General features: G+C 39.5%; 1 protein-coding gene across 8 annotated transcripts in view; it reads left to right on the forward strand.

Annotated features, from left to right (window-relative positions):
* MBNL1 (muscleblind like splicing regulator 1) overlaps nt 1-17,166 on the forward strand; it is a 152,544-nt gene that overhangs the window by 99,209 nt on the left and 36,169 nt on the right. For all 8 annotated transcript variants that reach the window (XM_045297764.1, XM_045297765.1, XM_004709027.2 and 5 more), the window contains one exon: nt 7,747-7,917. In XM_045297764.1, coding sequence (XP_045153699.1) covers nt 7,747-7,917 — 171 coding nt within the window. The remainder of the gene's footprint in view (nt 1-7,746; nt 7,918-17,166) is intronic.

Here is a 17,166-nt window from a genome sequence, read left to right on the forward strand (position 1 = left end):
TGTTGAGATTTTCTTTTCTACTAGTTTGTATGAGGAAAAACGCAGTCACAGACAGATAAACCAAAATGTAGGAGAGTATCTAATTTCTTCCCTTATACTTTTGAAAATACCATGTAGCTGGATCTTTGCAAAATGAACTGCTTATATTATGAAACGTCATTTCCATTGAAAATCTCAAAGTGGTAAAAGTATCGATTTGATTTGAACTTCCTCTGGTTAGAGTCTTCTGAATCCCGAGTATGAGCAGTTACTATTAGAAAAACCAGCCCACCTACAGAGGACAGAGCGAGGCACACCTCACAGTGAGGACCCTGTGAGGGCACACCTCCAGTGAAGAGTGCCCACTGTGAGGTAGGTGATGGCAAGTCACCTATCTTGACCGCCCTTTAGTACTCCCTCCTGAAAAATATTACAGAAACTCCTGCCTTAGGAAAATGAGATAATTAAGTGCAGTGAAATACTTCTAACAGATCCCTGAACACAGGAAGCTCTATGTAAGTTTTAGCCTTCGTCATATTTTAGTAAAACTGTACTTTGTGATTTTTTAATCAAGGCTTCGTATTTCATAAATGCACTAGGAGCTGTCATAGGCCTGTGTAGAGTTGCTACAAGTTTCTCAAAGACTGTAAAGAAGTGAAAAAGTACGTTTACTTAGGAAGCTTACCTCCCTTGTACCATCAGGAAAGCCCGGGAAGTAGGACAGAGACAGCCAGGCTGTAACCAGGTGGCAATGGTATGATGATGCATCCGGCATGGTTTGTAAAGCATGTATTACTGAATTGAAAGGCATGTACTACAAATAGAACACTAAATTTTATTATGTAAATGTTAGGGCTCTTAATTATTAGCTGGAATTGAGGAGTGTCTGATTTGGATGCCATAAAACTTCAGAAGTATCTGGGCTGCAAACAGTTTAGGAGTCTTGACAGTTGCTGTACCAAAAAAAAAAAAATGATGCAATTGAAAAAAAAAAAAGAAACATAGTGATCTGGCATTTCCAATTGTATGATGTTTTAAAAGAGCAGCCAACAAATGTTGGCACCTAACAAATGTCACTGGGCTTTCACAAGGTCATAGACACTCGTTTGACTTAGGGATGCCAGCCAGACACCCCCCCACACACACCTTTTTAAAGAATTTAAAATAAGGCAGACAGTAAGTGTCCAATTAGAGCCTTTATGGCCTTAACCTTGGTGACTTTATGTAGTATTCTGTGGGATATACAGGCCACAGTATAAGGGGGGAAATCCGACTGTCCCTTCTTGTAGTAGCCCCTCAGAAGCAACTCTAAATCAAAGATCACAGGAGCCCTCTGTGGAGGCCAAGGAGCCATGGTGGCATAGTGGGTTACATTTGGGGCTGCTGACTGAGAAGTCAGTAGTTCAAACCCACCAGACACTTCGCAGGAGAAAGATGAAGCTTTCTGCTCTTGTAAAGATTTGCAGCCTTGAAACCCTAAAGGTGAAGTTCTACTCTGCCCTGTCGGCATGCTGTGAGTTAGAATCAACTCGACAGCAATGAGTTTGGTTTGGGTGGAAGGAGTCCCATTTCGGTCTCCAAGTCCAAGCTGTTAGGTATAGTTAATATCTAACATGAATTGACAAATGGTTGTCTTTGTATATTGTATAGAATGGACCTTTCTGTGAATTAAAAGCAGTAAACAAACACTTGTAAATACAGAGACATCTTCAACATAATTGCAATAGTAATATTTTGATATGTATCTCAAAGTAGCACTTGTTCATTATTACTGAGCATTATAAACCTTGAATGTTTAATACAATGGGCTTTGAGGGATTGTTTCAAATTTAATAATAGGCGTACTTAAAGTAGACATGTCTAACCATGGGAGTAACTGTAGTTGTTAACGCTGTATGCTGGTAGAACTGTTGCCGTGTATCTGGTTGCTCATAGACAAATGTTCTCGAAGAAAGGAGCCATGGTTTTGTAACAAAAACATGCGTATGATTTGTTGCCTTTTTCCACCTCCTCCGTAGCAGCCAATTTTAACTTTCATGCATAACATAATGCTTATCTGTATACGTAAAGTTTCATTTATACCATTCACAGGATGATTTATGGGAGTTGTGCAATTAAAGTGCCTAAGTTCTCTGAGGGAAAAGGAGTCATAGTATCCCTGTGTTTGAGTTAGTGTGTGTGGATCCTTAGTCAGCATTGTGAGGGATCCTATTGGCTTTTAGCGTCCAAAACCTTCATCATCCAATTTAGGATGTTCTATAAGATTGTGCCCACGGCAACCTTTATATACTGGAGAGGCCTCTTTATGTACCATGAAAAATCTAAACTGAATCCCCTTGTTTCAGAGCAGATTAAGATGACTGGAAAATGTTTGATACACATGACTAAATCTTTTACCTTATTTTGCAATCTCTTAAGACTGTAAAGCTACAAATTTAAACGCAGCAATTGTGTGTATGTGCCTGTTCCTTTCACTGGCGGTCTCAATAATTCTTAGGACAAATATGTGTCTACGAATATGGACATTTTATAGAATCAGGAAAGGGAAAAATCTAAACTCTCTTTACCATACATCCATTTGATAACATATTTTTGTCTGTGATAAAAGTAATCGAAAGAAACTGGAACTACTTCAGTTAGAAAACCACTTATTCATGTCTGTTGGTTTTTGCTAACCCTGGTAGAAGAAATTCCCCCAGCTCTGCTGGTTGAATGGAGCTGCAAGCATTTGGTGCTAAACTGATTGAAAACAGAAGTAGCAATTTACATGTAGGAAGTTAAGCCTTAAATATTGATTAGTGTTGCTATATTTACTTCATGTTAAGTTTGGAAGACCAGAGATCAATCGCCTAGGAAAATCAGAGGAAAATTGACTTTATGCTGAGTACTGTATGGGGATGCTGAGTTTCAGTTCTTGGTGTCATTGAAAGACCTATGAGGAAATGAAAGCAGGAGATGCAGTTGACTTAAGGAACATTTTTTCTTGCCTTTCCAGATGATAAGACCATGAAATAAGTACAAGGGGCCACAGTATTCAAAATAGGACACGATACAGGCAAACAAATTCCATTGGCAAATCTCTGGGTTCAAAGGTCATGAATATTTAAGAATGGCAAGTGGATTATAAAAATATACTACTTAGGATTTACTTATTAATAGTATATAAACCATAACACTTGTTTAGCATAGCAAAATGCACACACTTGCATCAAAACAGGGTATTTCAAAGAACTTTTCTGAGGGGAAAAGTTAAATCATAAAGTGCTTGACTACTTTAGGAATGTCTGCCGAATGACTGCCCCTGTCCAGTTAGGTTTTATTCTGCAGTCCTCAAGATCCCCTACGTGCGTTTATTTTCAAATAAGAAAATGAAATCCAAATTTAAGAGCCATCTTGCCTAGATTACAACAACAGTCACAACAGTTATTTGTATACCTAAATCCACCAACATGTAGATAGTTTTTATATGTAAGTATATGTACTATATGTGCTAGCAGCTCTGGAACACAAGAAAGGATGGAGCGCTCAGTTGTTAACCACAATGTCAGTGGGTCGCACCCACCCAGTGGCTCTGTCGGAGGAAGACCTGGCAGTCTGCTTCCACAAAGGTGGCCACCCAAAGAGCCCTAGGAGGCTCTTCTCTGCCCTTTCCTGTCATTCTGACTTGAAATTGGCTTTATGGGAGCTAGCAACAACAGTATAGTTTAGCGTGTACTCTATAATTATTTTAAAACACATTTTATTGAACTATAATGTTTAAAAGTGTAACCAGCCACTTATTTTGAGTATTAAATCATTTACCTAAATATTTATCTTCACTTTTTACAGTCACAAGCTTGGTGGCCATTTGAAGGACTTGTTGACAAAATCCTTGAATTCACTGTTAAGCAACTTTTTACTTCAGAAACTGAGTAATTGATTAATCAACTTTTCACATGACAATTATTGTTCCCATATCGGGGGGTGGGTGGGTTATTTTAATGTTAAGATTACAGGAAATGTAGTTGCCTTTATTGAATAGGTAATTAATAATGTAAAGGTTTAAAATATTTTATCCTAGTCTATTCCAATATTTTACTGAGCTCCCTGTTTTCCATGAAAAAATACTTGCGTACATTACAGCAGTGTCTTTAGAATCAGTGTTGAGTTAACGTGAAAAGCCACCCGGATAGAATCTAAGGTATACAAGGTATAGTTGTGATACAGTGTCCTGCTCATCAGCTGGACGGCTTCCTGAGAGAAACATCCGAGAGCAGTTAGCAAAGAACAGAGCCATAGCACCATAAGAAGTGCATTAAAATGGCACCGTCACCTGATTTCTCGAACAGTATTATTTTTAGTATATGTAGCTCCTACATTATTAAAGTAAGCAACTGTTCCTTATCAGCTTGAGAACTTAAGGAAAGAGCAGAAAATGACTAGCATTTTGACTGCCTATATTATACCAGGCACCATGTGTGAGGTTGGCCAATTGCCCTACTTTATTTTCATGTATCACCAATGAGATAGCTGCCATTGTTACTATTCTGCAGATACAGTGTGGCTACTCTGAGAATTGAATTAATGTCCACAAGGTCAGACAGTAGGTAACAAAGTTGCTATTTAAACCAAACAACGTGTCATAAAATTGTACAGTTAGGGCAATGGGTGAAATTACATGTAGCTATCAAAAATATTGTAGAGTGTTTAGCATGCTTAGTTAGTTAATTTGTGCCAACCTAGCCAATAAGCACATGTGGGGCTAATTGAAAGGCGCAGGGATAAATGGGTGGTGAGCCTCGCCTTTCTAGTTCTCGGGTCTCTTGTTTTGTGATGGTCGCACTAGGGGCAGCTGCCTTAGCAGTTACCTGCTTCAGCTTGCAAGATTGACTTCCTACAAGACATCCCCAAGGAGAAGCTACATGGACCTATCCCAATGCAGCCCTGGGTGCTGGAGCAGCCTGTGTGGAGATCCCTGCTAGTGATGAGATGCTTATTCGTTCACTGACTCAGCTTTCCTCCTGCAGTCGGCATCATTGCCTCTGTTTTGTGAGGTGGAGGACTTTGTGGACTGGTGTTTGGTTAATGTTGGACTTGTGGGCTTGGGCAGCATTGGGTTGGGATGTTTTCATGATGCACCTTTTCTTTACATAAAACTCTCTCTTATACATGAGTTGCTGTGGATTTGTTTCTCCAAAGTACCTAGACTAATACACATGCCAAATACAGTGACTTATCTGTGAACATCTTCCTTTCCTCTAGTTGAAATTTATAAAACTTCTTTTGTTATTTTTCTCTTTTTTATTTTATTGTGGTATGCTTTCAAATTAATGACCTCCAAATAAAAGCATCGTTACGTTAGTAAAACTCAGAACCAAAGTTTGTTATTAGATTTAGTTTGTATTTTGTTCTCATCATTATGTCCTGAAAAGAATTGGAGTAGAATTCATCTTTAGGCATTTAGTAACAGTGTTTATCCACTCATTCTGCAAATGGGTGTTGCATGGCAACTTTGGGCCAGGCACCAGGCTCAGTTCTGGGCACGCAGAGATGGAGCCAGCTGGTTATTTACTAGTGCTGTATTACATTCTACAAAGGGAGGTATGCTGTGGGTAGTTTTTTCCTGGGCTTAGCCAGTCTTGTAACAACGTATATTTACAGTCCGAATTATTCTTGCCCGTTTTATTTATCCTACTACAATAAGTAGCACTGTGTAAAAAACAAACAAACAAACAACTTTTAAGAGTCCCAACATCACTTCCCAACCTAGCTGCACTGTTTGTGTCCAACACGTGCCCATGAGAAACTGGTGAGGCTCTGCAGAGTCCTGAGTTTCAGCGTTTCCCACTGCATCAGAGTTACCTGGCATGCTTTTAAAATAAAGAGACCTAGGCCCCTTCTGGACTTGTCAGAATCTCTTGGGGAAAGGGTTGCTAGTCTGTATATTAGAAAAGAAAAAAAGGATCCCCCCATTGAATGCAGCTTTTTGAAAATGAGAATCCAAAGTAACGGAACCAAACGAAATACACAGATGAGATAGTGGAAATGAGAATTATGCATACAAGAAAATCAAAGGCTTGGCTTTCTATAGAAATGTTTGAGGTAAACAAATAGAGTCTATTGCACAAACACCAGTGGTTCTCCTTTTTCAGTATTTATCTGGGCTCTATTCAGAAGTGGGAGGGACTAGATGATGTGCTTACGAAGGCCAGTCAGTGTCAGTGTGGCCAAGGCTTCGATAGAAGATCATGGCTGTCTGTGCTATTTATAGAAATACAGAAGCTGACCTGAGTGAATTGGCAGTAACTGAATCCCCAGGCTGGATGTAACCTCACGTACTAGTTCCAGCTGCTAGGACCAGTGGACTCTGACTCACGACGACCCTGTGGATGTTAAAGTAGAACTGTACTCCTGAGGATTTTCAAAGACCGATGTTTTCAGAAGTGGGTCACTAGACCTTTCCTTTTAGTCACCTCTGGGTAAACTGGCACCAACCTGAACCAGCCTGTCAGCTAGTAGCAGAGCAACTCAACCATTTGTTCCACCCTGTGATTACAGCCTCACTTAGCTACATTTTAAGTAAGCTCAATCTTAGTGTGAAATATGATGTGGGGCTACTGAGAACCAGAATTTCCCTGGGAGCCCAGTTGTTCCTCATATGGAAAGGGCACATTTTCTCTTGCAGAGCTCAGCTGAGATAGATCATTCAAAGGAGGATTTTGTGAGATTTTATCATAATTAGCATAGCAGTAATTTTGAGTCAATTTACAATACAAGGTCAAATTATGCAAAATTGATTTTTCCTGGAAAAATCAAAGAACTCTCAAACAGGTGGTTTATGACTTCAATGAAGTATTTATCTTACCCTCACAAACCATTCTAATTAGATCTATTGGTGAACCAAGTTGTCAAGGTACTAACTGATGAGATCTAACTAATCCCATGACTTGGCAATATGTTAAAATAATTGGAGGATGCAGTTCCTCACACAATATTGCACGTTGCATACTTCAATACATATGTTTTTATTAAAATAACTATCTCAAAAGGAAGCTATATTCATATTTCTTATTTTTAAGCTGTTTTCTATCTCCATTTTACACTCGGAATGTTTCAGAGAGTAAATATATCTGCTTCTTGGGAAATGGGGATCATAAATGTCTTGAAAGGTTGTACGTTAAAGGATACCTTTTCCACCAAAGCTGCATTACTCTGAGTAACATCTGTCTCCATGGGGGGTCATGTGGTATTTGTAGTCTTTTAGATTATCCATTTTCTAATCCAGGGCTTGTAAAACTTCATTGTGATCTTAATTTACTTTTTATAAGATAGTAGTATAGATATTTTACTAGAGATCCAATGTGCTAAGAACACAAGATAATATAGATGATAAAAATATCTTGATTCCTTTTGGCTTTGTCAGAGTTAACCATGAAGATACTATAGCAGTGAACCTAATATTTTTATTTACTATTCTTTGATTTAATATTATTCTAGAAATGCATAGATTTTTATAAACTTAAATCTAGAAATATGAGCACTCAGATTGGGAAAAACGGATGAACTTCATTAAACCTTTTAACATTTAAAAATGAACACTTAATTTTGGTCATGAATGTGGGTGAAGCCATTACTTGTTCTAAAGATATGTAAGAAGTTACCGATAGTATGCGATGTGAAAAACCTCCAGTAGAATTAAGTGATAGTTTTTGCATGACTGCTATTGTTTTGTAAGATTTGCTGATGTTCTTATTTTTTAAAATGGTATGTGTTGTTTTTGTGTTTTAGGGTCGTTGCTCCAGAGAGAACTGCAAATATCTTCATCCACCCCCACACTTAAAAACGCAGTTGGAAATAAATGGGCGCAATAACTTGATTCAGCAAAAGAACATGGCCATGCTGGCCCAGCAAATGCAGCTAGCCAATGCCATGATGCCTGGTGCCCCATTACAACCTGTGGTGAGCATGTTTTCAGTCCTCACTCAATAAGTTTGTAACTCCATGGGCTCAGCTTCAGTTGCCTAGATTGCTTAGACAATGATTGCCTAGATCAAGTGAACACAAGTAGCAATATCAGTTGTGTAAGCATTTACCAGCAAAATTAATATCAGTTAAGTTCTGGAAAAATTTTTCACACTGTGAAAGTTACTCATCTTTTGGCAAAATCATTTGGAAATTGACTTTCTAACACTTTCCCCTCCCCTAAAATTCTCATCAAGTTAAATCTTGCAGCTTTCACATATTAAAGTTGCCTTTGTTAACATGGTTATTAAATTCATTAGCATGGTTAATGTGTGTTTTCAGGCTACCTGTAGAGATAACAGACGGGAGGGAAAATATATCCAGGGTGCATTATAGCACTGATGAAACACATAGCTATCGTCTAGTTCTTTAATATGTCTTCCCCTGACTATTATAGTCCCAGTTTTACCTCATTAATTGTTCATTGTTAGACCTGTGTATATTTATTTATATAATGAAGAGTGTCTGATTCATGAAGTCCAAGGTAGATGAACCCTTCAGAAATAGTAATGGGAACAATGATCCCTTGGGGGTACAGGAAGAGAACAGGGGAAGGGGGACCAGATAGCAGAGATGACTGTTTATTCCCACTCCAGGGGAATGAATAACAGAATTGTAGGTGAACAGATACAGTGGATGGTGTACGATATAGAAATAATAATAATATAAGAATAAGGGTTCCTGGGGGTAGGGTGGGGGAGGGGATAGAGGGGAGCTGATATCAAGGAGTACAAGAAGAAAGAAATGTTTTGAAAATGATGGTGGCAGTAATTGCACAATTATGCTCGATCTAATTGAATTATGAATTGTCATAATATCCATACGAGCTCCCACTAAAATGCTTGAAAAATTAGTGATTTTTAAAAGTCATCTTATTAACTCTACTATTCAGAAAAGGTCGCCCTTCCCTAAAACCTCAATAAGAATTCCATTTTTAAATTTCTCTTTCTTTAAAAGATCTTTTATTATTCTTTAGACCCTTGGAATAATTTTTCACGAGTGTTCTGACTGTGGTGAATCAATACCAGTGTGGGCGTAGGCGTCTCATAGGAGAACAGGACAGGCAGAAATTCTAAGGGCTTTTTTTCCAGAGTACATGCATGTATTTGAATTGTTTTGATGTGTGTGATAAATTTTAAGTAAAATAAGGGATTAATAGCATAAGTGTTTTTTGATCGTATGAAGCATTTCATGGTAATTATATTTAATTTGTATTCTGAAATATGCAAGGATCAGAGTATCAGTTTTTGTGACTAGTTTGTATGTAACATTATGGGGCCTTAGGAATGTGAAAATTTTCCTGGGTCTGTATATTAACTAAATGTTTTTCTAATATACTAACACTTGAAGTCACTGAAATTATCATTATTTCTTAGAATTTAATGCAACAATCATTCCAAAAAGGGAGAGATTGTATTTCAAGGTGGGAGGGAATCTCCATAATACTTAGCGGTATTATCAATTATTAGTATTATACCATCAAGGTGAGAGAATATGATACTTAAACATTCTTCTTTTTTTCTAACCCTTATTATTAGAGACACTTAAAAATACAGCATTTTATATATACCTTTGAGACTTTTGAAAATTTCACACTTTTGGATCTGGATAGCATGATTTTTTTATTTATTAGCATGATTATTTTTATTTGACTTAAAGAAACAGCAGCAACAACAAAAGCTTAGTTGCAGGCATTCTCTCTAAAATAAAATATGAGTGTAGTACAAGAGGTTCCTTTTACCACTTTGCCCTCGAATACAGCTTCAAAGATAAGCTAAACCCTTGGGGTGGCTACTACTTTAGTTGATAAAAGATCTCTCCTTGATGTGAATGGCTTTGTTCTACTTACACATTTAAAGTGGCCTTTCTGGCAGGCTCTGCCCTCCCTGTGGCTGACAGTCCCTGTGATAACAGCAAGTGTGGTTCCTGAAACGAAGAGGACTGCTCTCAGGGCAGTGAGCTGCTCGCAGTGAAGCCTGGTATCATTTCTCGAGTGCGTCTCTTGAGTCTTAATTCCAAGTGTGCTCCAGAGTCACCACCTGTGCAGTCATGGGGCAGACTATCAACTCCATCATTTATGCTCATGCCTTCGGAATACTTGTAACCAATATTTTTTGTTTATGAAATCATTAAAGCAAAGGTCACCGCACTTTCTGGTATCTTGTTGCAAACCTCTGTCTGCATAGAGAAGGTATTTATGGTTATTCATTGTGAGCGCATTCAGACTCTCTGTCCATGTGGCTGAATGTGGGCTTAGAGAAAAGTGCCCTGAGATCACAGTCTAAAAATAGACTATCCTCAGTGACGTCGTGTAAGTAGAGAAGTCAATTGAGTCATTCCGTTTTAAAGCATTTGGGATTGTAATTATTGTAGAGAAGGGTTTAATCCAGGAAATTTGACTTCACAATCTCATCTGAGACTTTTGTAGTCAGCCTCTTTTGATGAGGATAAGGACATGGAGATTCAGAAATACACGGTATAGTTAGCTGCCTACTGGAACCTTAATGCTGGGCCTACAAACAGATTATAATAGGGCCAAAAGCAGCCAGGTGAATAAATAATACCAGAGGGCTTCAAAAAGTTTGTGGAAAAATGGAAAGACAATGGAATTTTTCTTGTATGGAAAAGGGTCACCACTCAAGAGAATTGCCACTAATACAGATAATAGTGTGTAGAGAAGTGGTTCTCAACCTGTGGGTCACGACCCTTTGGGGGTCGAACGACCCTTTCACAGGGGTTGCCTGATTTATAACAGTAGCAAAATGACAGTTTTGAAGTAGCAACGAAAAGAATTTTATGGTTGGGGGTCACCTCAACATGAGGAACTGTATTACAGGGTCGTGGCATGAGGAAGGTTGAGAACCACTGGTCTAGAGGCATGCCAGGGTTAGCTGCCACCCAGGTACTCAGGATATCACAGGAGGTGATACTCTGAGCAAATCCAGACCTCAGCAGTGCCTGAGCAGTGGCCGGACTAGAGTCAATTGGTACGGCATCTTACTTCGAGGAAAGTCATCCAGTTTGACAAAAGGACCCCCATGGCTGAAGGAGCAGCAAGTTGGGAAAAGGGCTAGTAATGTCTATGGGAATTTGGAGGCACCTAATATTTTGCCTGGAGCCCTGGTGAGGCTGTTGGGTAAGCATAGGGATGCTTAGCACAAGGTTGGTGGTTCCAACCCACCAGCCCCTTTGCAAAGAAAGGTGTGGTTGTCTGCTCCTGTAAACATGTCTAGTTTTGGAGACCCTATGGAAGTGGTTCTGAACTTTTCTCATGCTGTGGCCCTTTAATACAGTTCCTCATGGTGTGGTGACCCCCAACCATAAAACTGTTTTCGTTGCTACTTCATCACTGTAATTTTCTACTGTTATGAACCCGGCAACCCCTGTGAAAGGGTCATTCGACCCTCAGGTTCAGACCTGCTGCACTGTGGGATCACTATGAGTCAGAATCCACTTGATAGCAGTGTTGCACTTGATGTGTAGCAGAACTCAATAAATGCTTAATGGTGTTCCTTGAACCCAAGAAAATCATGCCAAGATTCATTGTGGTTCCCCTGATTCCAAGGAGTCATAATCAGAAGCCAGGACACAAGCCCAACTATAGAGACTACAGCAGAGAAAGGAGCAGACAGGTGAGCTCGCTGCTGGCAAACTGAGCCTAGTGCTTGAAAAGTGAATGTTGGGTTTATGAAACCATTATTATGCCACTCAGTCTTGGAACTCATTTTCTTATACACTATGAGTCTATAGATGTAAGATATTGAGAACACAACACTAGGTAGGCTTTGGGATGCAGAGATTTATAGAAGAGTTTCCTGTCTCCATAGATTTTGTTAGGTTGTGATGAAATTCACCAAGCCAAGGATCAGGAAGAGGACTTAACATTTGGAGGACAAGTACAGAGTTCTAGGAACGTTCAGTTCACTCAGTACTTTAGGTATTTTAAAGCCTCACAACCTTCCAATATGGTAGGTAATACTCTCACCACTTTGCAAAGGAAGACTCAAAGGCTCAGACTTCATTTGCCCAAGTTACACATCTTGTGCAGAGCGAGGCCAGCCTTTTAGTGTCTATTCAGATTCTGGTGTCTGTACCCTAGAAACCTACCAGTTGGAGACATCACCAGCCAGTGTTGCTACATGCGTGTTGTGAATTTGATAGCCTGGGCATGTTGCTGCTGGGTGCCATCCAGTCGGTTCTGACCCAGCGCCACCTAATGTCCAACAGAACAGAACACTGTTCCATCTCATGGCATCTTCACAATTGTTCTTATACTAAAATTGGAAGCCTAGAAAAGCTAAAAAGTTACTGGTTTTAGCAAAACTCTCCCAGTTTTTGTCCCCTCAGCTTTGCTGTCTGCACAGATTCCATCCTTTTTTGGCAGTCGAGTGCACAATACTTTGAAGTCATCGTTTGTCCCGCTTCCAGGAACACCCAGAATTCTCAGATTGTTTTTCAGTGCTTCACTCTCTAGTTTTCCCATCTAATGATTGAGGGAAGGCTGCTTTACCTTAGCATATTTCTGGTAGTGTTGCCAGGCCAGTCACCCTGAATTGTATTTCATCCTTCCTCTCGTTCTCACTGTCTGTTCTGGGGAAAGAGCCTGCACTTCCTCAAGCAGTCTGAGCAGGGAGCTTGGGTTTTGGAAATGGTGCCATCTTGAGTCGAGTCCTTCAGAAGGACTAGAAGTGGGTTTTCTTAACTCAATTTTTTATTGTTGCAGTAAAATATGACTGGAGGTTAAAGTGAAGCTATTGAAGAAAGCCAGGTCAGTCAGCAAGACGGTCTAGAAACAGAATAGCAGTTGTGTTCAGGGCTCTGAACCAATGCATCCTGTTTGATCCCCTCCTGAGAATTTCCATTTCCATCCCAGATAGTACACTTCTTTAGTATTTGCATTTCAACAAGTTTCCCCAGCTAATTCTTAAATATACATAAGAAGGAGAAAAAAGAATTTGAAGTGGGAATTCTTGATAATTGCAGTAGCTTCGGGCCCTCATGTTTCTGTTTAAAACAATTGTTTGTCCAGACGCTCTTGATACAGAGCTATGCCTAACTAGAAACACAGTGTCAATCGTGATCGGGTGCTGTTTTCTTCCAAATGAGTTATTTTTAATACCCACAAGTTTGACCTTTGCAAGCACACTCAATTAAAATATCTGACTTTTAGAACTTGCTAACCGATACAGACTGTATATTATTTTTATATATATTCCCTTCTCTGTATCAAAAATGGCAGCCTATTTCATATTGTGTCTTTCGCTTGGGTTTTTGAACATTTTATTGTTTTATCTTTTGAACATGTTAGATGATGTTTAGACAGCAGCTCTCTTAATTTCTGTACATACTTGTTGCTGCCCCACAGTGTGTCGTTACTGTCTACACTGCCATCTTGCTGTACGTCTTTCCAGCCCTCCTGTTCCCCTCATCCTCCTTGTCCTGCCATCTTTGCTTTGGGGCAAATGCTGTCCTCTTGGTCTCATATATTAAATTATCCCGAGGACCACATTCCTCATGGGTGTTAATTTATTTTTAGGTCAATCTATTATTTTTCTGAAAAGCGACCTCCAGGAGTGTGTTTGGTTCTGGGTTAAAAGGGTGTCGTAGGGTCTTTGTGATTCCTTCATGACTCTTAATTAGCAGCAGGCATCAAGGACCACTGTCTTCAGCACAGGAGTCCTGGTGGTGCCATGGCTAACATACTCAACTGCTAGCAGTAAGGTTGGGAGTTCGAACCCACCAACCTCTCTCAGAGAAAGATGTGGCAGTCTTCCTTCATCAAGATTTTCCTTCTACTGTCACTGAGTGGATTCCAACTCAGAGTGACCTGATGGAGGGTTTCGTTTCGGAGGCTGCAAATCTCTAGGGGGGAAGATGGCCTCAACTTTGTCCTGCAGAGGAGCTTACACCCTGGAACCCTGCCAACCTTGTGGTTACCAGCCCAGCTTACCCGATATTGTAGTAGGGTTCTTTCCATTAAGATAGACAGCCTTGAAAACCTAGCTATGAGTTGGAACCAACTTGAAATCAGTGTTTGGATTTGGGGTTGTGGCTATCAGAACAACTTGTCATCAAAAGCACATGTGTCTAAACAGTATGTCTTTTGCTCATTTTTCTGAATGTCTGTACGATCTCTCTAAATCTGCCCTTTAGTTGCAAAACAGAAAAAAATTGTACCCGCTTGACAAGGCTGGTCTTCATTCATTCATTCACTCACTCAAGCATGCATTCTGCAAGTATTTATTGTGTGCCCACTGGGGGCCAGGCATTGGTATAGGTATGGGTGCTTCAGTAGGAAACAAAACAAATTTCCCCAATTCCCCAAACAAATAAATAAAAAAAAAACACCTGTCCATGTGGTGTTTATATTCTACTGTTAGGAAATTTTAATACAAGAACATAAGAAAAGCACTTAACACTACTCTATCACACAATCAGGTTAGGGAATTACTAGTATTGTATATGTTTGCACATAGTTACTTAAGATCATAAATGTAGTTTTGTGTAACACTTTCATGTATAACAACGCCTATGACTTCATGGAAGGAGGCTGTTTCATTTAAAGCAAAAACAAAGAAGCCCACCCCACCCCCCAATAGCACTGGAATTAATAAGTTTGCCATTATCTGTTTTCTTCTGCTGAGGATGTTGATTGACAAGTGTCATTAATCAACCAACATTCCTTATGCCACATGGAACAGAACCAAACCAAACCTACTGCCTGCACGTGTGTTCTGACTCACAGCGATCCTGTAGGACAGTCAAGCCACCTGTACATCTCCCCATGTCAGCAATCTTTACAGAAGCAGACAGCCACATATTTTTTCCAGCGTAGCAACTGGTGGACTTGAACAGTAAAAACACAAAAATCAAGCCTACTGCATTGAGTCAATTCTGAATCATAGCAATCCTGTTAGTTAAAGTAGAACTGTCCCTTTGGGTTTCCAAGGCTGTACAACTTTATGGGAGCAGAAACCTTATTTTTCTCCCAAGGAGCCACTGATGAGATTGAACTGCTGACCTTGTGGCTATCAGCCCAATGGATAATCCACTACACCACTCTATCTGTGGCTTGCCTTTCGGTTAGCATTTAAGTACTTTAACCACTGCACCACCAGGATGGCTTTACAGGAAAAAGGCATCTAGCTGTCATTATCACAGGATATGTGTTCCTGTGCTGGAGCCCATTGCTGCAGGCACTGTGGAGGGCCTTCCTCCTCTTTACTCCCTCGCCACTTTACAAAGCATGATGTCCTTCTCCAGGGACTGGTCTCTCCTGAAAACAAGTTCAAAGTACATCCGGAAGTCTTGCCATCTTCGCCTCTAAGGAACATTCTGGTTGTACTTCTTTCAAGACACATCTGTTTGTTCTTATCACAGTCTGGTACTTTCAACATTCTTGACCAACACCATGGTTCAAATGCAATGATTTTTCTTCAGTCTTCCTTATTCAGTGTCCAACTTTCACATGCCTACGAGGCAGCTGAAAAATACCCTCGTTTGGGTCAGGCATACCTTAGTCTTCAAAGTAACAGACTTGCGCGTTCCAATACTTCAACGAGATCTTGTTTAGCAGATTCACCTAAGGCAATGTGCTGTTTGATCTCTTGACTCTTGTTTCCACAAGCATTGATTGATCATCTAAGCAAGGTGAAGTCCTAGACAATTTCAGTCTTTTTCTCTGCCTGTCATGATGTTAATTTGTGGTCCAGTTGTGAAGGGTTTTGCTTTCTTTACATTGAGTTGTTATCCATAGTGAAGGCTGTAATCCTTGATCTTCATCAGCATGTACTTAAGGTTCAGCAAGCAAGGTTGTGGCATCTGCATATTACAAGTTTTTGGCAAGGCTTCCTCCAATCCTGATGCTGCGTTTCTCTTCACAAAATTCACCTTGTTCAGATCACAGGATATAGTTTGTATCAAATGCATCAGTTACGTGTTTATGAGCTGTCACAGGCATACATCAGATAATATGAGCTGCCACTGGATAATACATTGCCTTAGTATCCAGCGTAGAGGTTTTGCAGGAAGGTGTTTGGAAGGAAGAACTGACAGAGCAGTTTGAGAGCTTCAGTAATCGGATTAGGGCCACGCTGGGCCATCTGTGACTGCCCTCCAACATTATGCTCTGTGAGTAGCAGCAATGTAACAAATTGCAGAAATGCGGAAACATTGCTTTTTCTCTTTCATTGGGGTGGGTAGCTTTTAGAATCAAGTGTCAAAGTGCAGAGCTATTGTTAATCGATTGTCTGCCTATTCAGAAAAGAGCTCTTTTTATCCTGAGAGGGAACAACCTGAGAGAATGCTTGCTGAATAAATGCTATTTCAGATTTTTTTAAAACTACTACAGATTTTAATAGTGCTCTAAAATTCTTCAGATTTTAATTTTCTCTGCTCAATTAAATTAAAAAATCAGTCTAGGTGATGATTCTTCAGAATAACAATCTAGAGGGACAATTGCTGCCAGTTAATGAGATCTATATTTTTATTTAATAAAATTATTCTAAACCACTATGTTATATGCATTTGTAGATTACCAGTGCATTTTTTCTATGAATATAACAAAAGGTAATTTTACTACTTACTTATTGTATTGAATAACTTTTTATTCATTCCAAAGAAGTTTATAAATTGGACTTCAAATACAAGTAGTAATAGTAGATTGTACAAGTGACATAAACATCTCAACAACTTTCTGAGGTAAACATTTAAAATCCATATTAAAAGGCAAAAATCCATAGATATATGGAAGCAAGTAGTCAAGTGATCAAATTGACCACACAAAACATCAGTCTCTGCAATCCTGAGACCAGAAGAACTAGCTGTGCCTGGCTGCCACATCCAACTTCTGAGAAAAGGATCACAGTACAAAGTCCTGAAAAAAATGTTAGAAAAATATGAATCAGGACTCAAAATCAAAACAGACACCCACCTTCCTCGTTGGATAGAGATGGGGACAGGCGGGACCCCAAGACTATGAACCTTACCTATCAGGTCTGGAACTGAACATCTCCAAGTTAGCTTAGTCAGCCATTGACAGTCAACATGGCAAAACATACTCAAGGGCAAAATTCAGAAGGTTAGCAAAAGAGGAATGGACACAGGGAGTACAGGGAGGAAGTAGGATAACCAATTAATGGATGATTTGCATCAGAATGTGTATGAAATATTGTATGTAAGACTATG

This window comes from Echinops telfairi, unplaced genomic scaffold, assembly GCF_000313985.2.
Source record: "Echinops telfairi isolate 266 unplaced genomic scaffold, ASM31398v2 ScPeMD7_7421;HRSCAF=8459, whole genome shotgun sequence".
NCBI classification, from domain to species: Eukaryota; Metazoa; Chordata; class Mammalia; order Afrosoricida; family Tenrecidae; genus Echinops; species Echinops telfairi.